The 21,679-nt window shown below is 36.7% G+C and overlaps 3 protein-coding genes across 5 annotated transcripts; 1 reads left to right on the top strand and 2 right to left on the bottom strand.

Moving 5' to 3' along the window:
- Positions 1 to 88: 88 nt before the first annotated feature.
- spcs2 (signal peptidase complex subunit 2) lies at positions 89 to 6,464 on the bottom strand. Of its 2 annotated transcripts, none has more exons than XM_082180753.1 (5): positions 6,318 to 6,464; positions 4,995 to 5,078; positions 4,073 to 4,232; positions 3,815 to 3,950; positions 89 to 1,364 (listed from the first exon to the last, which is right to left on the bottom strand). In XM_082180753.1, exons 1-5 carry the CDS (start codon positions 6,354 to 6,356, stop codon positions 1,178 to 1,180), a joined length of 606 nt encoding a protein of 201 aa, XP_082036879.1. In that variant the 5' UTR covers positions 6,357 to 6,464; the 3' UTR covers positions 89 to 1,177. The 2 variants fall into 2 exon arrangements, with proteins under 2 accessions (XP_082036879.1, XP_082036878.1); XM_082180752.1 differs by having other exon boundaries at positions 3,815 to 3,957; positions 4,080 to 4,232; positions 6,318 to 6,463.
- A 965-nt stretch (positions 6,465 to 7,429) lies between these two features.
- On the bottom strand, positions 7,430 to 17,534 carry rnf169 (ring finger protein 169). Its single transcript, XM_082180644.1, has 6 exons — positions 17,094 to 17,534; positions 15,945 to 16,018; positions 15,465 to 15,551; positions 15,197 to 15,303; positions 14,264 to 14,366; positions 7,430 to 11,160 (listed from the first exon to the last, which is right to left on the bottom strand). Exons 1-6 carry the CDS (start codon positions 17,452 to 17,454, stop codon positions 9,982 to 9,984), a joined length of 1,911 nt encoding a protein of 636 aa, XP_082036770.1. The 5' UTR covers positions 17,455 to 17,534; the 3' UTR covers positions 7,430 to 9,981.
- A 1,084-nt stretch (positions 17,535 to 18,618) lies between these two features.
- Positions 18,619 to 21,468, top strand: lipt2 (lipoyl(octanoyl) transferase 2). Of its 2 annotated transcripts, none has more exons than XM_082180837.1 (3): positions 18,619 to 18,703; positions 19,555 to 20,030; positions 21,101 to 21,468. In XM_082180837.1, the coding sequence occupies exons 2-3, from the start codon at positions 19,586 to 19,588 to the stop codon at positions 21,328 to 21,330; spliced, it is 675 nt and encodes a 224-aa protein (XP_082036963.1). In that variant the 5' UTR covers positions 18,619 to 18,703; positions 19,555 to 19,585; the 3' UTR covers positions 21,331 to 21,468. The 2 variants fall into 2 exon arrangements, with proteins under 2 accessions (XP_082036963.1, XP_082036964.1); XM_082180838.1 differs by lacking the exon at positions 18,619 to 18,703 and adding an exon at positions 18,710 to 18,930.
- The last annotated feature ends 211 nt before the right edge of the window (positions 21,469 to 21,679 follow it).

The raw sequence follows: 21,679 nt of genomic DNA, 5'->3' as shown, positions 1-21,679 counted from the left end.
ATTATAAAATGAGCAAATGTGGTCAGTCACAAAAGCATCAAACAAATTTGGCAAACGTTCCTGAAATAATGACAGCAAAACACAAATGTAAAAATGCCTTACTTTATTTTGTAATTTTTTTTGTTTGTTTTGTTTGAGAATAACAGGCACATACAATATGGGTAGCTAAAGCTGAATATCATTAGACAAAAACCGTTGAGAAGTCCCCGTGGATTTCAGCAGGCCTAATATTTCACAATATGGAGAAACAAACAGCAACCAGATGTACGGTTCAAAACTTTTCCAAATAAATTAAGATAATCTATATGAAAATGGCTGTTGACAGAAAACCAGGACATTCAGGTCCATTCACTCCTGAGTGTGAAAAACAGGTCAAGACTGATCCGATGCTCACAAAAAGGGAACATAAAACGGTTATCCCTGGTTCAAGCATAAATGGCCAAACACAAAAGTATCAAAGCGATAGGGGGACAAACACGACAGATGGACATGGGTCATTTCTTTGCTTTCCGTTGACCTTTAAAGCCTAAACAGATACAATTCAGAATAGGACAAATAAATGCAGATTAAACAGACATTTAATAAGGCTCTATATATACACTGGTGCTCAGATGTACAAACATCTGCTTGTTTCAGACACTCAACGCTTCACAAGGCGTCGTGAAATGTGGGAGCACTAATGTAGATCACCTCTGATCCAAAAACACTCCTGAAGGAAGGAGGGACTCGTTTTGTTTTATGAAAATATAAGTATTCTTCCAATATTTAAACCCTAATGTGAACAGCTTCTGATTACCAAAAAAAAAAAAAAAATTATAATTTAATGTGAACTTTCTTTAAATACATTGATATTGAAGAACACTGTTTTTCTTAGCTATGCATATGGTAGAAATGCCTGGCTTTATTTTAATTTTTTTTTAATAAAGAGCACTAAACTGAGACACCGGTAATAAATTGAACTTGCATTTAAAAAACAAAAAATGGCTCACATAAAAGAAAATTGGACAATTTTTTAGCAATAAGAAAACACTGCTGACCTTATGTAATGTTAGAGCTGAGAGCTAAACTGTGATAACACACACTAGCCTGAATAACATCTGTGTTTTGTCCCACTACAGCCACCGTTACTGAGTGCGCTGGGTCGCTGAAGGCCTGCATCGCCAGTTTCGACCAACCGTTACTTTGTCTTCTTCTCTGTGGCCAATGTGTCATGAAGCTTTGAGACATATTTTTCAAATTGGTCCATCACCAGCGTCCCGTTCTCGTCGAAGAACACCCCGACCGACTTTGTAAACTCCGTCTCCCTGAACAGCTTGGTTTTCCCGTCAGTGAAGGACACTCTTAACGTATACTGGTCATCAAACCTAATGGACACAAGCCATTTAGTACTATACAGGCATGAAAACAGGTCAGGGGTAAAAAAGGTGAGAAGGATGTGGCAGCAAAAAATCCAATCCAATCAACTTATATATATATATATATATATAGTGCTTTTTAAATGTTAAATTCATCAATCTGGTGCAAATTAAACAAAGAAAATTTATTTTAGTTACAGTGTCTGTCTACATTACTACTACATAATAATAGTTATAATATTAATCCCATGATAGTAATAGCCATATATTGTAAAACAAATGCACTGAAAAATAAAGGAAACTTTCATAATTAGTTTTGTACTAATTTCTATACTTGAAAGAGTATATTTCTATACTTCACATTAAAGGTGTGATTGGGCCAGCCCAGTGTCAATCAAGAAAAGAACCAAATGGGCCGCTGATCTACGTGTTTCATGGGGTGTCAGAAGAAAACAACTAACGCTGACTTTTTATTGACCAATGCATTACACACTAATTACGCACTAACCCAGCGCCGCCAATTAAGCAAAACAAAACGAATGGGCCGCCGATGTACGAGTTTTATGGGCCGTTAAGACAAAAAACGAAACAAAAAAGTATGAGATGTATCGGCCCAAAAAGCACGTCGGCCCACTGGGAATCTCCCGGTAGTCCCGATGGCATTAGCCTACATGCCTGGACGTCACACAAAACAAAATCCTACCTGTAGCCTTTCACCATCCACTTATTTAACTGCTGTCGCATCAATTGACATGCCATCTCCTTTCCTCTCTTTCTTTTTCTATGTTTAGCCCCCGACAGCTTTTTTGCATTATCCATCTTTTTCGACGACAACTCACTACTCGTTCCTGCTCGCTCAGCGCTCACGGCGCCCGCGCCCGCTCGCGATATTATCCCGCCCTCTTCTATGTCAAAATTAAAAGTAATGACATTGGCAACATCGCTGTCTGTATCTGACAGGACAGTTAACATTGTAAGCTAACTTACCTCAGGCTTGCTTTCCGACGTGCGGTTCTTTGTTCGGCAGTGTGTCATCAGACTCGCAGTGTTAAAGACTTTGAAAACAATTCTGCCCTTCTCCGACTCGGATTGGCTGTCAGGTTTCGGCATTAGGAATGATGATTGGTTTTTTAAAGCTGCTAAGTTTATGGTAACTATAGAGATATAGCGGGTAAATGCTGGCCACGACCCCCCCTCCCACCCCATAAATATTTTCTCATCGGATCTGCACAAATCACGTAGGTGACCCATTTTGGTTTTAAAACGGTGAATTTCGCCGAAAGGTGAGGAGTTTTCATGCCTGACTATAGTAAACCACAGTATCAAACGTTTATTCCTGAGGAATGGCACTGCTAATAGGGTGGAGCTTCAACACAAATTTCACGATTAGATTTAGTCCACAAATAGTCCGATCAGAGAAAACGCATGAAGTGGGCAGGTGTAAACAAGCCCTAAAACAGTGCTTCTCAAACCTGTCCTGGTGACCCCCAACCACTGCACATTTTGTATGTCCCCCTCATCAAGCAAACCTGATTCAACCCTTAAGCAAGACTTGAATTTGGTGATAAACGCAAGACTGTCTTGAAAAAGTGCAGTGGAAGGAGGTTCCCAGGACATGTTTGAGAAGCACTGGACTAAAAGATTGCTTTTTGGAATTTAACAATCTATATTGGTTTATCAAAATGAAGAGAAACATTGAGATATTCAAGAAATCTACTTTTCAACCCAGCACTAGTTGCTAGGGTGTTCAGTACTGCACCGATGTTTAGCAGTTAAGGCCCCGATATACTTAAAACGAAATCCAAGAATGAACTGGTGTGACGTAATTTCGACCAAAATCAGGCCGAAACTAAGTTTGTTTGGAGTTTGGCAAGCTGTTTCAAACTCCAAACAAACTTAGTTTTGGCCTGATTTTGGTCGAAATTACGTCACACCAGTTCATTCTTGGATTTAGCTCCGACAGGTAAACGCCTTTAAACTATCATTGGTCCGTGGTGATGTTATAATAGGTGGGTGTGGCTCTGAGGCCCCGCCCTCTTTGACGTGGAAATCTTCTCCGGTTCATTTCTTCTGTTTAGTTTATCAAGGTCAGACGAGTAAAAACATGAGCTTGTAATTCTAAATGAAAATAATTATAAAAATATAAATATAATTATCTAATTATTTTTCATGTTTAATACTGTAAATCTGTGCTATATAAACGTGACTTGACTGCTGAATTGAAGAAACATCCATATCGCTATGATCAGATGCTTTCTCACCTCTGTCATTTTTGTTGTGTGTATATTTTGGGAAAGAACACAGAACATATTTAAATATTAATCTAAAAGTCTCTGTGGGCCGCGTCGCTATATCGCCGGTCATGCATTTCAAACTTCTTTTAAAGAACGTATATCTGGGTCTTTATGGTAGGGGTTTGTTTGATCACCATTAATAAATATAAGAAAAAAAATTCTCACCTTTTTAGGCTAGAGGACAGCTGCCAATTGTGATCTGGGTCCATTCCAGCTGGGTCCTTCTGCAAGGCCACAAGGAAGATGTTCCTCTCTTTGTAAGAAGTGTACAGGGTCAAAATCCCCATCATTATGAAGTATGTGTTGATCTGTTAAGGACAAGAACTGAAGCAGTGCCCAATTTACATTCATTTACACTGTCAAACCTCCAGCACAAATCATTGCGTCTCTATTGTGTTTCGAGTTTGCTCAATGAAGGATATGAAACAACACAACACGCCAGTACGGGCTTGGACTCTGGGAACGGGTGGAGGTAATCCCAAATTAAAGCTACAATGGCGAAAAGGCAGGAGATCGTGCAAATGAACAGACGTCCATCCACTAAGTTGAAGTTCTCAATGTAGCCATATTTTTCAATCAGAACCTATGGGGGAAAAAAAGAAAGAAGAGTAGATGATTAAAAAGATGGACATAACCAGTATAAAAACAAAGTATGCAAATAAATCACTCAAGAAACCACATAAATAGATTTACATACACATAACCAGTCAAATGTTTGGAACAATTATGATTTTTTTTTTTTTTTTTATGAAAGAAGTCTCTTCTGCTCACCAAGGCTGCATTTATTTGATTTGAAAAACAGTAAAAAGTATTAATATTGTGAAATAGTATTTAATAGTATAAATAGTATACTATTTAAAATAATCATTTATAACAAAGTTAATATACTGTTACATGTAATTTATTCAGATCCTTCAGAAATCATTCTGATATGATTTGCTGCTCAGTTATTATTGATACCATTATCAAATTAAAAACAGTTTTGCTGCTTAACATATTTTTTGTAGAAAACGTTATACATATTTTCAGGACTTTTTGATGAATAGAAAGTTCTAAAGAACAGCATATATTTTTTTTTTTTTTTTACATTTATGGTCACTTTCGATCAAATGAATGCATCTTAGCTGAATAAAAGTATTAATTAGATAATAATAATTGTTTCTTGAGCACCAAATCAGCATATTAGAAAGATTTCACAATATCTATATATTTTTTGTTAAAATAAATGCAGGCTTGATGAGCATAAGAAACTTCTTTCAAAAACATTAAAAAAAAAGTAATGTTCCCAAGCTTTTGACCAGTATGTGTGTAATATGTAAAATGAAATGAATTATATATAACAGACCTTCTTAGCTGCATCATCTAGAGAGTTCTTCACAGCTGCACCATCCCATTTGTCAATCTTCACTGGCTTTTCATCAATCCTCCACTGAAACACATGCAATATGATTTTAGCAAGCCACACTGTCAAGCCAAATAGATTATTTAATAGTTTCATATGTGCAAGATAGATATGCAAACTAAACATAGTACAACCTTTTAAGCTAAATGAATATGTCTGCGCTGCTACTGAATTGACAGCTTAAATAAATGTTTTTTATAAGATTATATTGTATAAAAGTTAGTAGTTTGAATTGAATGTGATGAAATGCAACTACAAAATGCATCTATTAGACTACATTGTTCAATTGCATTGCCTTCACTGGCTGGACTCTGTAACATATGGTTGCTTCTAGTGTAGCATGAATCTTTTAATAAAGCCTCAAGTTATTGATCTAAATCAGCCCACAGCTACTGAATTATCATCTGGCATAACTGAACAGAAAGTCATCACTTTCAGCCACATCAGAAACTTTGTGTATTTGTGAAAATTAAATCTGCATCACTACTGACTGGTTGTTGTAACACATTAACAATAAGTCTTTCAGCAACAAATGACAAAGTAAATAATCAAAAACATCTTATATATATATATATATATATATATATATATAAAGAAGGCCTACAGGTATTTGGGGAATTTCTGATTTTATTTAACTTGCATAATAGTGCATATAATATAGATTTCCTGAATAACGATAGTATGTTAGTATTTAGGCAGTTTTGCCTTTTATACTATGGAAATTTTTACTGTAAAGCTTGTGCATTTGTATCCAGTTTGCTTTATTTAAAATATTGTAAACCAGCTTCTGACAAAACGTCTGAAAATCACCAATTTGAAATACTAGGTTTCAGATCACAATTAACAAGAAAATCACAGTAAAATTGTTTCGTCCGTTTTGACCGAAATGGAAACCAAATGAAAGCATACTAACGTTAACGTTCCCTTCCTGACTGGAAATAAAGTGACACGCTGAAGGCGAAGGAAATGATGAGCATAACACAATATTGTGTGCAATGCTGTGTAATCTTCTGTATCTAGACATTTAAACGGCATTCGACAGTTTTCAATACACATGATAAAAAAAATACACATTCGTAGCGTGCATTCATTTATACAAGTTTACGTTTTATACTCGTTACACGCAAACGAGCGCCATGGTCGCATCAACATCCACGTCCGAATAACGAGTGCGAAAGATGAAATATGTAAAAAAGAATAAACTACGTTGTGCACTCAAGACTCATAAAATCTCATAAAAGGCGATATACAATAAAGGTTTCTTACTTTTTCCAGTAGACCATTCTTTCCGTTCCTCGCCGCCATCTTTTCTTCCTGTTCATTTGTTCTGACCTGGGTGAGTGTGATTGGCTAAAATCACTTAAAAATCGTCCAATCGAAATGGGTCTGAAACAGGGAAACAGCTGCGATGACGTCTGACGTCAAAGGAGGCGGGGTCACAGTGGCTAGATGCGGTGGCGTTCATCCCCATGCACTGAAAACAGTACAAATAAAAATGTGAATTCTCATGTTTGACAATAAATAACTGTGCCCTTTATTGAAAGGGAGATCACAACGCACAAGGTGATCAGGTAAACTAAACTAACTAATTTTCCCGCCCTAAATCACCGATTCTCTATGCTCCGCCCACTTTGGAACGTCATGATTTATTTCTGTACGTGTACTTGCACACGTTTGCAGTCATATGATGATTACAGGCAGCAACCTTTCAAATACATATCTCAGTAAATAAATAAGCCTCCTTTTTATTTCTGCTTTTCTTCTTGAACCCCAGAGCATGTGTCCCACACGATTCAGGGTTTCCACAAAGATGATGTATACCTGTATGAGCTATCCCATTCAGGACCTTTATTAGCAGATAGCTTTTTGCAGAGGTATGTTTACCATGTTATGCAATAAGGGTGAATACCTCTAGTTCATATTTAGCTTTTATCTCCTTTTATTAATTGGATAAGAATAAAAATAAAATAAAAATACGGGAGGACTGGCAAATGTATCAATTGATTTTGTTGTTGTTGATAATGAACACCCTCAGAAGAATATACTACATTCTGTCATTAGGAAACAATGCATATATGATTAAAGGTGCAGTAAGCGATTTCTCAAAAATGTTGTTGATATTTGAAATCACCAAAAACAAACACACCCCATCTTGATAGCTCCGCCCCCAAATTAACAAACAAGTTATGCAACACAGGCACTAAAGTGTATACTCCCCTTACTGCTGATTGGCTACAAGTGTGTTTTGCCGCTCAGTCGATCCACTTTCAACAGCATTTCTCTGAAATCGCTTAATACGCCTTTAGAAACAAACTAAATCTTTAGATTAAATACTTTTAAAAACGAAAAAAGGAAAAAACTTGCTTGCAAATTCTGAATAAATGCTACATTATTTAATTCCTGCTCCTAGTGTTTTGTCGACAGAAACCGGAAAATCATGTATAAAGGCAATGTTTAAAAAGATGACATTGTTACAAAGTACTGTTCAAATAAATATAATGTGTTCTTTAGATCTCCACAGAATTCATACATATGCTCTTTCAAATCCAGCAATACCTTTCGACAATGGAAGACAATCCGAGTCCTTCGGAAGCCAGTCAGAAACAATCCCTAATAACATCTTTGCATCAGTATCAATATCAATATAGGCAAGTCATATTTTCAAAATAGTACATAATGCATAAAAAAATCTATTTATCTTCTCCAATAGTACAGCTGGCAACCTACAGTATTGTATAGAACTTAAATAAAGGAAAACGAAAAGGAAAGACTGCGTGATTGCAGAAATCAGGCATGTTGGCACATTACAAAGAAGTGTACAGGATAGAAATAATCTGTCTGTAATAAAAATGGGTTCAGGGTAAAAAGTAGGCAACAGTAAATGTATGTGCATATAGATGTGGTCCAACTGAATGTGTCTTTTTACAGCAAAAGTAACATGATTAAAGCTTTCTTGGCAGACACAAGTCACAAAATAGATCTCTCTAGTCAACAAAGCCTAATAGATAAAGTTGTGAAATGAAAGTAGCCCTTAAGAGTGGTGTCTCGCCGTTGAGTGACGATCAAGCTAAAAGTGAAACATGTAGAAACTCCCCAAAAAATACAATGACAGAAACCAATGTCTTAAATACAAACCACATATTTGTTTTGCCAGTTGCCGAATCAAGTAAGCATGCATGGTTTTTCCATTGTGGCGTTATATGCACAGCTTTTGCAGAAGTATCCAAATGCAGTTACTTTATATCCTCTTAAATCAGATTTATTATATTTTATTTAGATTACAGTTTGGAGAGTGTCAAAACACTAGAGAAAAAAAGAAAAAAAAAAGAAAAAGAAGCTAGGATTAGTTTAAATAATAAAAGTCAAAATAAAACGATCAGATTTCTTTAGAAATCTTAATGGTCAACATTGTCACACAATGCCTTTTAGCATTTTAACATCCCAAACTATTTAAAACTATTTTACTTAATGGTATAAAAAGAAAAATATTTGCACAGTTAGGCCCGAAACACACTCTACACAAACATGTGAACGCAAGCGCTTTCTAAAGTCTTTCTTTCGAGTTTGATTTCAAACGATGAAATGTGTAACAAACAAGTGTTGCATTCTCAGCACTGCCACAAGGGGTGCTATAGAAGGCATTAGCATAAACCGTAATCTCTGATCAGTTTTCTCTGGTGAACCACTTACCACATACTTTGAGGCTTATTTTCCTCATTTAGTAAATATAACAATGCAAACTCCTTAACCAGACATATTTTCATATGAGGAGATACCAACCTCGGCAGCTCTACCATTAGAGAGGGCATTAAGTGATTGAATTGCTGTTGGGAGTTTTAAGACAGTCAATCACTGTCTGTGGATACCATATAAATAAAATTGTCCATGACTTCTTTAAATAAGCTCTTTTTGTTTTTCATTGTAAACTCCAAAAATAGTTGAACAAATGTGTAACAGAGTGTTACGCTTTTTTTTAGGATCCTTAGATGTTTGTCTTAAAGCGGTTCATAGCTAGCTAACTAAAAATAATACATCCTGATTAATGGCACAAACATTTGAAGGCAACTCTATGGCTGTCTTGAGTACTAAGGTTTGTTTCCTTCCCAGTACTGAAGAATGCAGTAAACAGGTTACGCACAAACAAGACTGCGCTCTTGCAAACCATTGACCAAGCATTTGCGTCTATGCGCTTGTGTAGAGTAGTTTGCTGACCTAAGGCTACAATTGTACTCTTTCCCACCCAAATCATTCACAAAAAAATATATATATTCGTACGAGTTGTTTGATAGATTGATACATCAAGAGAAAACTTCCCAGGCAACTGGAAACAAGAAATTCCAAAGAAAAAGGGTTACGCTACACCTTTGTACAAAACACCTTCTGTTCAAATGTCTTTCACCTTCTAACAAATGTCCTATGATAACTTTAAAACATGCAAACAAACTTCTTGAGGAGCTATTGTGATTGTGATGAGCACAAAGAGATTGTAAGGAGTACTATTGTCTGTGGCTTGAAGTACTGAAAAGCCTTTTAAAAAGAGTTCTCATATATAGTTCTGTATGCATTTTCCGTCCCCCCAAACAACATATACCTATATCTAGTTTCCTCTTTTTGAGTAGTAGAAGCCAGTTAAACAGTAACAGAGCTGGAAACAAAACACTGCAGCTTTGAATCCCCATGAATGGGAAAGTTGCCGAGAGCCCGACCTTGTCCTGCAACCATTGCCCTTGAGCAAAGGCACTTAATCCCAGGTTGCTCTAGGTGGACTCGGATGAAACACTTTGGATGAAACACATCTGTTAAATGGCAAGTCGAAAAAGTAAATACTCATCCAGATGTTAGAAAGCCTCTATTAGTGCCTAAGCAAAGAAAACGTTTGCGACTGTTATGAATCACTACGATGAAACACTACTTATAACCGTAAGTCCCTTTAACAGCTATAGTTCAAGTGTTCATTTCTTTTGGAGATTCTTCCTGATCTGCGTGTATTGTGTCCTACCATCCCATCTTTCGTAGCCCAGGACCTGAGTTCGTATTTGTTACGACTTGTTTTGTGCCTGTCCACTTTTTGGCATTCTCTGTCAAACTGTCTTTGTAGCTTCAGTGCCAGTTCTCTGTCCACCTTTTCCTGATTCATTCGCCGGACGATAGGATCATCAAGCCTGTCGCGGGCATCGCAGCTATCTGTCCGGGATATTTTTGCCTGGAAGTTCTCTTCCAAGTGTTTGGTTTTGTGGCTTCTCTTTTTGCCCCTTCTTGAGGTAGGTCTGTTAAGTACACAGCTCCTGGTGCTAGGCTCGGTTATAAAGTTCTCAGGGTCTACAGTTCCCTGATTACAATGTCCAGCGAGTTTATCCAACATCGGAGCACACGTTTCTGTGGGTTCACAGAGTGCTTCACATCGGCTACGCCTTTTTGGGGATGAAGTATCTGCAATAGTTTGAGTTGTCGACCTGACACGAGTGCTAACTGGCTGTGTATCTTCCTCTTTGTTACACTGATCAAATATAAGCCGTCGTTTATTACAGACTACAAGTTTATCCTTCTGATCCTTAGACCCTTTGGCACTTGACTCACAAATGCACTGACGATCCTTCAAGCCGCCCTTGGCTACAGCACAGCTGCAGAGTCGGCTGTCCCATTCTTCTACGGGACTCAGTTTATGGCTAAGATCCTCTGCGATCGGACTTGTGACCGTACCTTTTGAGGTCACCTTGATGCTCTGACGATCAACTTCAATCTGCTTCCACTTCTGCAAGATGGTGGGGCTGGCCTCGTAGCTTGTGGACTTCTGCAGAGTGCGTGTCAAGTTCCTAGGGGTCGACTTCACGATCGTAGGCTCCAAAAGTCGCCCGTCGGGCAACCTTTTGGGTGGCGTGCACGGCGAGCAGACGATAGGCTTGAAATGGTTGAGTTCTTCCGATATGCTATCATTGCTCTCGGGGCTAATGGACCTCTCTGGTTTTGTTTGAAGAACAACAGAAACGGAAGAGGTGTGGATGCCCCGCCAGTGGTGTCTCTTATCTAGGCTCAGTACCGGCGCTGAAAAAGACAGACTGTTCTCCGAGGAGAGAAGGATTCCAGCGTTGTAACTATGAGTGATGCTTGCCTAGAGCGGGGAAAGTGGGAGAGTAGTATCACTGTCAATAAAAATGACTGATTCACTGGAAAATGTGCCTTTGTCAAGACTACCACTGATTGCAACATATGCTATTTCCTTCTCCAGGGGTGTCCAACTGTGCTTCTGAAGGGCCATGGTCTGGCAGAGATTAGCTCCTACCTGCCCTAAAACACTCTTCTGGAAGTTTCTAGTCATTTAGAAGACATTGATTAGCTGGTTCAGGTTTGTTTAGCTAGAATTGAAGCTAAACTTCAGGAGCAGGATTGGACACCCCTGTCCTACTATATAGGTGCTGTGGCCTAGTGGGCAGAGATTGGGTGATTATATGCTGCGTTCACGCCATGTTGTAAATACCGTAATTAAGAGATGACAACCCGGGACGTTCTACTTGGAGATGTTCACATTAGAGGTCTTCTCGGACCCTAAAATCTATACCAGACTCGAATCACTTTTTACACAAACCCGACATGCATAAATGATCTTTTTTTTTTTTTTAAGAAAAACCCGACCCGAGACAGACCCGATAAAAGTAGACCCGAGTCCGACCCAACCCAAAGGCATTTTTTTAACCCGACGGGACCCGAACACAAACAGTGTCCTGCTGACTGATTTGGCCACTGCTCCATTACTTACATTTATTTCTTAAATTATTTTATATTTTTGCCTGCCCGATGGATACAAGTTATCCCTTGAGTTCAGCTTTCAATTGTGACCAGTGAATTTGGATTTGCTAGTGTTGTCTGCAACGTTAATTACTAGGGCTGTAATCTCCCAGTCGATTAGTCGATTAATTGGTCGATCGGTCTGGCTCGACCAAAATTCTGATTGGTCGATTTTTTTACTTCCCCCTTGCTTTCACTTCTTTTGGATTAGCCCAACCCACTGGAGAAGAGAGACAGATTGAAGAAAGTAGGCTACTAGAAGGTTTGCTGAATATTATTTATTTAATTGTGAGAGGGTTTGATTCATAGTCAGTCAGTCACTCTTCTACCATGTCAACAAAGACATCGGCAGACATTTGTATTCGTTTTGAGCCTATATGCTTTATTTTTCAGTTATGCACTTTATTTCGTTTCTGCTCTTTATCTGGTTTGTTTAATAAATATTATTTTTTATTAAAGTGGAAATGCCTTTTGTGTTTAAGAGTAAAAGCTTTAGGTTAATAGTCTATTCGTGTCTCAGCCGCGAAGCTGAGCTCCACAGAGCGGCTGCACAGAGCGGCTGAAATGATAGTGTCTCAGTTATTATAATACATATGACAAAAACAATTGTCAAAATTATGTTGTATATTCCTCAAAAGTTATTGTGATGTTATCACTAGTTGAAAACAGTACTATTTTCGGAAATCACAGGCTCTGATATTGCGCAGGTGCACGTAATGCAACGCTGTCAGAGCCGACAGACTCGTGTGTCAGACTCATTTCAGTGCAAAATAATTAGGTCAAAAATGATTTAATATACTGCAAATAGCCTACTTGTTTTTTATGTTTATTTATAATTCATTTAGGCGATCAACAAGGCTACCAAGTACTGCGCACAGTGCGCAGCTAATAAATGTAACTTTTTTTTTCTAACGTAATTTTTTGTCGATTTTTTGTCTAAAATTTCAGGATTTCAGTCGACCAAGATTTTCTTTGGTTGATTACAGCCCTATTAATTACCTCATCTACGGTGCACACAAAAAAGAAAATCATGCATGAACACGCAGCATAATGAAGCGAATGGCTTTTCCTGATGGATCTCATAGCTATAGGATGGATTTCTGTGTGCGAGGTTACAAACATTTAACTTTTCTATGTGTGTTTCTCAAAAATGCACTTGACATGAACGCGCAAGTATGTGCTGAAGTGCTGAAATGTCAATCACTCATCACTGTAACCTCATTACGTCCTATTACTTTTGAAGTAATGCTATTTATCTGACCATAAGATGATTAAAGTTTATTGTAATTCATGCTAACGACACTCGTTGAAAGAGTAGGCAAAAATGTGGAGCAATGATTCGCAGAAGCAACTGTGCGTATAATCCATTGCACACAGAATAGCGGATCCAGAGAGAAATTAGAAAGTGAGATAACGTTGTCATAGAATTTAAAATTTGTTAAATGCTCAACATAGTTTAAAATAATTTCGAGTCTTCTCACGTCCATTCGGAAAAAGCACATCTATTTTAAATTACCCGAGACCACTAATATCGAACCCGACCGATGTCCAAGGCACTCGACGAAGTTTTGGACCCGAACCCTCTTGGATCTCGGGTCGGACCTCAGGTTTTCGGATCCAAGTGGACCCGCGAAGACCTCTATTTCACGTACTCGGAATCAGAATTATGCATTTCTACAGCAACACTATCAACGGCAAAATGAATCTGGAGCGGTCATGTGGTACAAGTCAGAACAAGCTCTCAGAAAGAGTTTAACAAGATGTAATTACAAGTTCTACGAAGACGTGAACTCTTTTTACAAGTCGAAATCTTGTAATTATGGTAATTCCAACATGGCGTGAACACACCTATACACTAAAAAAAAGCTGTGGATTTGAGATCTAGGAACGCACAAGATTCATTTGAAGGTGTGGAAAAAACTCAGTTGTTAAACCAAATGGCAATATATTGGATTTCTAAAAGCACAAATGGACCTACATGAAAATCTCAAGTAAGTGCATTGCAGAAGATGTTTTCTGGTTTCAGCCCAGTAAGACTGGTTCGATCCCCAAAGAAAACAAGCACTTAAGCCAAAAGCATACTTCCTGTGTCCGCGTCCCACTGCGGAAAATGAAGTATACCTGAGCCTTTAAACTTAGGTTTCTCTAGGACAGAGTTCTTCAAATCCACTGTGCTTTTTTTCAAACTTGCCTACTTGTAATTTTCTAGTAATCCTGAAGACCTTGATTAGCTTGTTCATGTGCGTTTAATTAGGGATGGACCGAAACTGCTTTGGATAAATGTGTCTTCTTACTCAAATAAAATATTTTTTCAGCACTCTGAAGTGAAGTTGAGAGCCAAATATATTTATTGGAACAGCACTGGTGTTTTATCTAACAACAAATTAGACTGATGATTACACATTCAGGCAATAACTGAACTATTATACCTTGTCAGGAACAGCATGATGTGTGTGAACTCTGCTTTTTCCTCTGCCGTCCTCAGAATCCGTACAGCTCCTGCTCCTCTGAACGGCACTGCTATGAAGACAACTGTAATGCAGCACAATGATGGTATAGATGTTTATCTCTATATAACACCTCAAAATTAGATAGTTATTGGGGGAAGCGTCACAATTAAGTCACACTATTTAAGCTTTCCTCTAAACTGTAGATATTCTGCTATAATCAAAGGTACAGTATATACTGTGGTACGTACTGAATTTGGGAAAAAGGCATTTAAATTTACTGCTCCCTCTGCCTGGAATTGTTTGCAAAGTACATTGAAACTGAGGAAACTGGTTCCGTTGGACACTTTTAAAGTAGTTTTAAATGATTTGGAGAATGAAACATCGGGCTGTAGATGCTTTAGCTAGTTATGTATTGATATTGAAATTTAATTGGATTTACTTGTGTGTGTATATGTGTATGTATTGTTGGATGTTATTTGTTAAACTCAAACGTGCTGTGTCTGTCAGTCTTGGCCAGGACGCTCTTGTAAAAGAGAGTCTTAATCTCAATGTGCTTCTTTCCTGGTAAAATAAAGGTTATAATAATATATATATATATATATATATATATATATATATATATATATATATATATATATATATATATATATATATATAAGTTCAATATATAAGTTCAAATTTTTTGCTTGACACTTTTGGCCACTACATAATTTGTATGCCTCTATGTTTTATTTTTATAGTTTTGGTGACTGTTTTTAAAAAAATGCGGAAAATGGTCATAATAAGGAATCATTTTTGTATGTTAGGGTTTTGCAGGTCCCCCGTTCTAGACACAATGAAAAATGTATAATTCTACCACTAATAATGCATACTAAGCACATAAATACATTTCAAATATGTAAAGTGCAATACCCTCTGTTGAAAGCAGGGGAGCATTTTGTTTTCCGTACAAATGCTGAGACGTGTCTGGTCCTCTTTCCCACTGGCTCTTCATTCTCAGAGTCTGACACGCCACAGAACTGAAACACAGTAACTAAAGAGTGAGACGGAGGAGCAAATATAATTAAGCAGTAGCAAAATAGTTAATAATAGAAATATGCCAAATTGTGAAGTATATGAATTAACTGTATGTGTGCATGTTTTTTAAGTAGGAAACAACGAAGAAGAGTTTTGAACATACAGGATATTGACAATGTTTGAGCATCCCACACTCTTCTTTTCTATGGATTTTTTTCTTTCTCTCTTCAGTTTCTTCACTGCATCCACCCTGAAAAATAACCCTGTGCTTTATATATATATATATATATATATGCAACTGTATTTTATGCTATAAGGAGAACAAGCAAAACAGGCTTATTAGAAATCAGAAGTGCTTTGCATTTTACCAAATGCCAAATAAGTTCAGGCCATCATTTAAATCCCTTATGAGGGATGTTTGTGAACTTTTCCACTGTGTTGGAACAATAGTAATTTAATCAAATGTTAATACTGAGGTATTTATAAGGAACTACAGGTTAATTAAAAAAAATAGCATGGTATATGTCCAAGAACATTGTAATACTATAATTTTTATTTGTAAATGTTAGCAAAAAAATTATGTCAATGAGAAATGAAGAAAATGGCAATGAAGAGTGCAAACAATTGACTCTCTGTAACTTACCTTCATCTTTTGTTTCTCGTACTCTTGACGCATTTCTCCAGGCTTATGAATTGGCACAGGAGCACGAAAGATTTCTAAGAGATGAAAACATAAACATATAAGAAATCACAAAAAAGAAGACAATATTGCCAATTGGCTTCCCTTTTTCCTGACACAAACTCAAACTCACTAATGACAGCAAACCATGACAAACACTGATGCTCTCTAGAGAATCTCAGTTCAGTCACTAGCTCCGCCCACTGGACACACACATGCCTGGACAAGTTCCCACTCAGCTTTACATTCAATCAATTTTACAAACAGCCATAGGCCATAAGTCATAGCGATAAATTAAATTTGAATAAACATTTTTTTAATGCTTTTTTTATTATAAAACAATTTTTTTTATTAGTTTAAATACTTTATAATGTCTAAATTATACAATCACGTAGTTGATCACGTTCTGATGGTCATAAACTTGTTTTCTGTGTATTATTCGAGGTCTGAATTAACATGCCATATTTTTTCGTTAATTTGACCAGTTGTCATATTATGCAAATAAATGCTCTAAATAACAACATTTTTAATAATAAAAAAAAAATTATAAAAAATTGTCAGTAGTTTGTAGAATAAGTCAAAAAATAATAATTGTACTCAAACAGATACATATAAATAATAAATTCAGAGAAACTGCTAATTATGCAGTAGTGTCTTATTCTTTTCCCAGAGCTGTCTGTAGGCCTATATTTTGTGTTTGATCAAATTTGCCACTAAAATCATCTTTAATTGTGTTTTTTCAAGTTAAAAACGCAACGCGTCAGACGCGACGCGACTATGAATTTGTAGACACAGACCAAACGTTAAAACAGCGCAGACAGTCCTGTGTGTGAAGTGTGTGTGTGTGTGTGTGTGTGTGTGAACGCCCCCCAACAAAACACGGCTGTTTTTCTTCCAGATTACAGTTCCCTGGTTAAACATCATTTACGTTTCATATTCTTCGCGTTGGATAATAGAAACACTCGATAATAAAAAATATATATCTTGTTATTATTAAGTTATTTGGTTATAAGGTGTAAAACTGTCTGCCATGTCATTCGGCGATTTCTCCAAGCGTAAACAATGATTTCAAACTCATGATTATGTAATATTCTTCAAGTCACACTGACTAACCCCCGTCCGCGATCTCCCCGTCCCTCTGCTCCATCCTCCGCTTGCATCTCTCCGGGTGACTGAGGCGGACCAGCTCCCACAGCTCGGCGTTGACCAGGCTCTTCTCCCGGGACTGTGTGCGGGCCCAGCTGGACACCCGCAGCCGGCACAGCGGACAGCACAGGCTGATCAGCTTCACCGTCCGCTGGAAGCAGTGCAGGCACACCGAGTGTCCGCAGGGCATCGTCACCGGCTCCAGGAGTATCTCCGAGCACACCGGACACCGGGCCTCCTCCAGAGACAGCGGAACGGCGTGAGCGCCAGGCCTGGTTTTGCCTCTCTGTCCCAGTCCAGTGGATTTGGCGGACCCCACCGCCGCCATCTTCGTTGGAATGAGCCTGAGTCTGGGTTTGAAAACAAGCCCCGCCCTCTCGTGACGTCACGTGCAGCGGTGGAACCTTTTTTTTTTTTTCTCGACAATTAATTTATTTATTTATTATTTTATTTATTTGTATTATTATTTTATACACTATTCAAAAGGCACTTAACTTAATCTTATATATATATATATATATAAGTGATGTAGCCCCGCCCCTTTTCAGCGCTGCGCTCGTTGTCTTTTGAAGACAGTAATATAGTAACTATTTTTAATGTGTTTGAAAGAAGTCTCATCAAGCCTGCATGTATTTGATCAAAAATACTGGAAAAAAATTTAATATTGTGAAATAGTAGTACAAATTAAAATAATGGTTTTCTGTTTTAATATGATGCAAAGCTGAATTACTCCAGTCTTCAGTGTCACATGATCCTTCAGAAATCATTCTAATGACAATTTATCATCAATGTTGGAAACGGTTGTGCGGCTTAATATTTGTTATAACCTGTGATACATTTTTCAGGATTCTTTGATGAATAAAAAGTTTGAAAAGAACAGCATTTATTTCAAATAGAAATATGTTGTAACAATTTACAATACCATTCAAAAGTTTGGGGTCAGTATTTATTTATTTTTCGTTTTTTTTTTTTTTTTTTTTTAAGACATATAATAGGCCTACTTTTATTCAGCAAGGATGTGTTGAAATCATATATATTAAAAAAAAGTGATAGTAAAGATGTCTATATTGTTAGAAGAGATTTCTATTTGGAATAAATGCTGTTCTCTTTAACCTTTTATTAATCAATGCATTCTGAAAAAAAAAAAAAGTATCACAGATTCCCCCCCAAAAAAAACAACAACAAAAAAAAACATTGAGCAGCACAACTGTTTTCAACATTGATAATAATCAGAAATGTTTCTTGAGGATTAAATCATCATATCAGAATGATGTCATGTGACTGAATGATGTGAAAAAATCAACTTTCCCTCACATAAATAAATTACATTTTTAAGTATATTAAAATAGAAAACCGTTATTTTAATTTGTAATAATATTTCACAATATTTATATTTTTAATAAAAAACAAAACAATTTTCAGTATTTTTTAAACTGCGTTTTCTTGATGTAAAGTTTAGTTTAGTCGGTAGCGCACCAAACCAGTAGATGGCAGTAATGCATCCCGCTTCCGCCTTCTTCACCCTCTGGAGCTGAAGTAGAATAAGTCGATATACTGGCAGCACTGCAGCGCGTACAGTAAGATTGACTGTCCTTTGACACAACTTGTGTTCTTACTGTACACGCTCATAAAGCATAGATGGAAATCTTTGCTTTATGAGCGTACAACATATTTGTGTTACAACAACATACAAGTTATGTTGGAACTTGCTGTTATCATCTTTGTATTCGGTGCATCCTCTTTTAAAACTGGTGTGAAATGAGGACATTACAGTTAGTAATGGATTTCTCCGAAAATCTATCAGGTTAATTGCAGATTAATTATCAGTTAATTGATTCGTCGGGTCATAAAAAGAATATATGTGATCATGGACCACAAAACCAGTCACTTGGGTCAGTTTGTTGAAATTAAGATGTATGCATCATCTGAAAGCTGAATAAATATGCTTTTTATTGATGTATGGTTTGTTAGAATAGGACAGTATTTGGCAGAGAAGATACAAATATTGAAAATCTGGAATCTGAGGGTGCGCAAACATCAAAACATTGAGAAAATCACCAAGTTGTCAATTTATGTTTGCGATTGTGCTGCATTCACGCACAAAAATAAATGTTTTATATATTTACAGTAGGAAATTTACAAAATATCTTTATGGAACATGATCTTTAATATCCTTATGATTTTTGACATAAAAGAAAAATCAATAATTTTGACCTGACAATGTATTGTTTGTACTGCCACAAATATACCCTTGCGACTTGTGACTGGTTTTGTGAACTAGGGTCACATATGGATAGTTGATAAATAGCATTCATTAAATGTAAAAAAAATCTATATAATAATTATATATATATATATATATTTGTTTTATGAACTTAAATTTGGCAAAATATGGAACTAATTGTGACCTTGTTTTCCATCTGTGTAGTTGATGCTTCAAAAGCTCATTTGAAAACACAATGTCAGTCGGTAAGGCTGCTGTCAAGGTGCTGCATTTAGGGAGGATTTCCTACGGTAGTGCCTTGAAGATACAGCAGCTGCACATAAAGCAACATCTGGACTCGTCTAGCATCACCCCAAACACTTTATTACTGTGTGAACATGAGCCTGTGTACACCATCGGCATCAGACAGGCTCCTTACCCTCCTGAGGAGGAGCGAAGACTCAAAGAGCTGGGCGCAGACTTCTTCCGTACCAACCGAGGAGGTCTAATAACTTTCCATGGACCTGGTCAGTTAGTGTGTTATCCCGTCCTCAACCTGGGCTGCTTTAAGAAGAGTGTGAGATGGTACGTGTGTGAACTGGAAAGGACTGTGATCAAGATGTGCAGTAAATTTGGGATCAACGCCTCCACTTCTCCAGATACAGGAGTCTGGGTGGGCAACAATAAAATTTGTGCAATTGGTAAGTAACTTATTCCACAGTGGGTCGGCAGCATAGGGAGGACTAACGGCATATTAGGCTGGTGCTAAACATTTTTTGGCTCATCTGTGTGTGTATATATATATAATACTACCATACAAAAGTTTGAGGTGGCTAAAATCATTTTTAGGTTTTTGAAAGAAGTTTAACTGAGGCTGCATTGATTTGATTAAAAATACAGTAAAATAGTAATGGATTGGAATAATATAAAAATATAAATAAATGTTGAAATATATAAAAAAAAAAATATATCCTTCAGAAATAACTCTAATACACTTATTTGGATCTCACAAAAACATTTCTTATTATTATCAGTGTTGAAAGTTGTGCTGCTTAATATTTGTGGAAACCATGATATATATATATATATATATATATTTTTTTTTTTTCAGGATACTTGGAATAGAATGTTTAAAATAACTGAATTTTTTTAATACATTGTTTGGAACAATGTAAAAGTCTTTACAGTCTCTTTTGATCAATTTGATGCATCTTTGCAAAGTATGGAAGCTTGTTTCCACCACAGAATAAAACATTTTAAAAGATAATTGCAACTTTTTATCTCACAGGTCATCTCACAATTCTGACTTTATAACACGCAATTGCAATTTTGAGATGAAAAGTCAGAATTGTGAGATGTAAACTCGCAATTGTGAGAAAAAAAATCAGATTTTTTTGGTAAAAATTCGCATTTACCTTTTTACATTTTTATTCTGTGGTGGAAACAAGCTTTCATAGCAACGTTTTAATTTCTTTAAAAATAAAATCTTAATTGACCCCAAACTTTTTCACCAGTAGTGTATAGAATGTTCCCAAAAGCATTTTCATTGTCACAATTTGTTTACATTTGATTGGTCACCTACAAAAAAAAAGTGCATTTTATTTTATCATATCATTTCTTTGTATAAAATGTTTCAACAATATATTTCCAGCTTTAAATGGAGAAAAAAAAAAAAAAAAAAAAATCAGGGCCCCACTGTACATTTTGTACAAATAAAGTTCAAGAGAAGATTGTGTTCAAGTATTTTGTTGGTAATTGTCTTGTTTTGCAGGGATCCATTGTGGAAGATACATCACCTCTCATGGTTTGGCTCTTAACTGTAACACAGACATGAGTTGGTTTGACAACATTGTGCCATGTGGGATTGTGGGAAAAGGTGTGACCTCACTGAGCCGAGAGCTGGGACGGGATATCTCGACTGAAGAGGCCATACCAAAACTGCTGGAAGCCTTTACTGAACAATTTAACTGCACTTTAACATATAATGGTAGCTTCAGTTGAAACACTTCTTAATTGTAAACATTAGTCTTTTTTAATCGACAAATGTTTAAATCTGTCTGCTTGTAATGTTATTAAAAATAATAAAAAAATTTGCATTGTCAATTTACTTTCCCATAAAAATATGTTGGTGGTACCATGGTACAGTGATGGTTTCAGATGGTAATACTGAATGCTTGCTATATTAATGTACCATGCTATATTACTACATGGTACCCCAAGGTGTTTCAAAGAATATCAATGTGCACTTAGTGTCAAAAAAATGTTGTTCATGGTCGACCAAACCAGATTTTTTTCATGGGTTTTTTATTTAGGAAACAGTGCTTGACCCAGCCAGTGACCAATATGAATA

The sequence above is a fragment of the Leuciscus leuciscus genome, assembly GCF_965113295.1.
Source record: "Leuciscus leuciscus genome assembly, chromosome: 9".
Taxonomy (NCBI): Eukaryota; Metazoa; Chordata; class Actinopteri; order Cypriniformes; family Leuciscidae; genus Leuciscus; species Leuciscus leuciscus.
This window is presented reverse-complemented; position numbering and strand designations above follow the sequence as displayed.

Bases quoted from the DNA above. Each gene is read 5' to 3' on its own strand.
- lipt2 (XM_082180837.1), top strand. From the start codon at position 19,586: ATGTCAGTCGGTAAGGCTGCTGTCAAGGTGCTGCATTTAGGGAGGATT. The intron at 20,031-21,100 runs GTAAGTAACTTA...CTTGTTTTGCAG, and splicing joins CAATAAAATTTGTGCAATTG to GGATCCATTGTGGAAGATAC.
- rnf169 (XM_082180644.1), bottom strand. From the start codon at position 17,454: ATGGCGGCGGTGGGGTCCGCCAAATCCACTGGACTGGGACAGAGAGGC. The intron at 16,019-17,093 runs GTTAGTCAGTGT...TTCATCTCTTAG, and splicing joins CGGGGAGATCGCGGACGGGG to AAATCTTTCGTGCTCCTGTG. The intron at 14,367-15,196 runs GTATTGCACTTT...GCTGCATTACAG, and splicing joins TCCCCTGCTTTCAACAGAGG to TTGTCTTCATAGCAGTGCCG.
- spcs2 (XM_082180753.1), bottom strand. From the start codon at position 6,356: ATGGCGGCGAGGAACGGAAAGAATGGTCTACTGGAAAAA. The intron at 5,079-6,317 runs GTAAGAAACCTT...CATGTGTTTCAG, and splicing joins AGAATGGTCTACTGGAAAAA to TGGAGGATTGATGAAAAGCC. The intron at 1,365-3,814 runs GTGAGAATTTTT...TGTGTCCATTAG, and splicing joins CTGTCCTCTAGCCTAAAAAG to GTTTGATGACCAGTATACGT.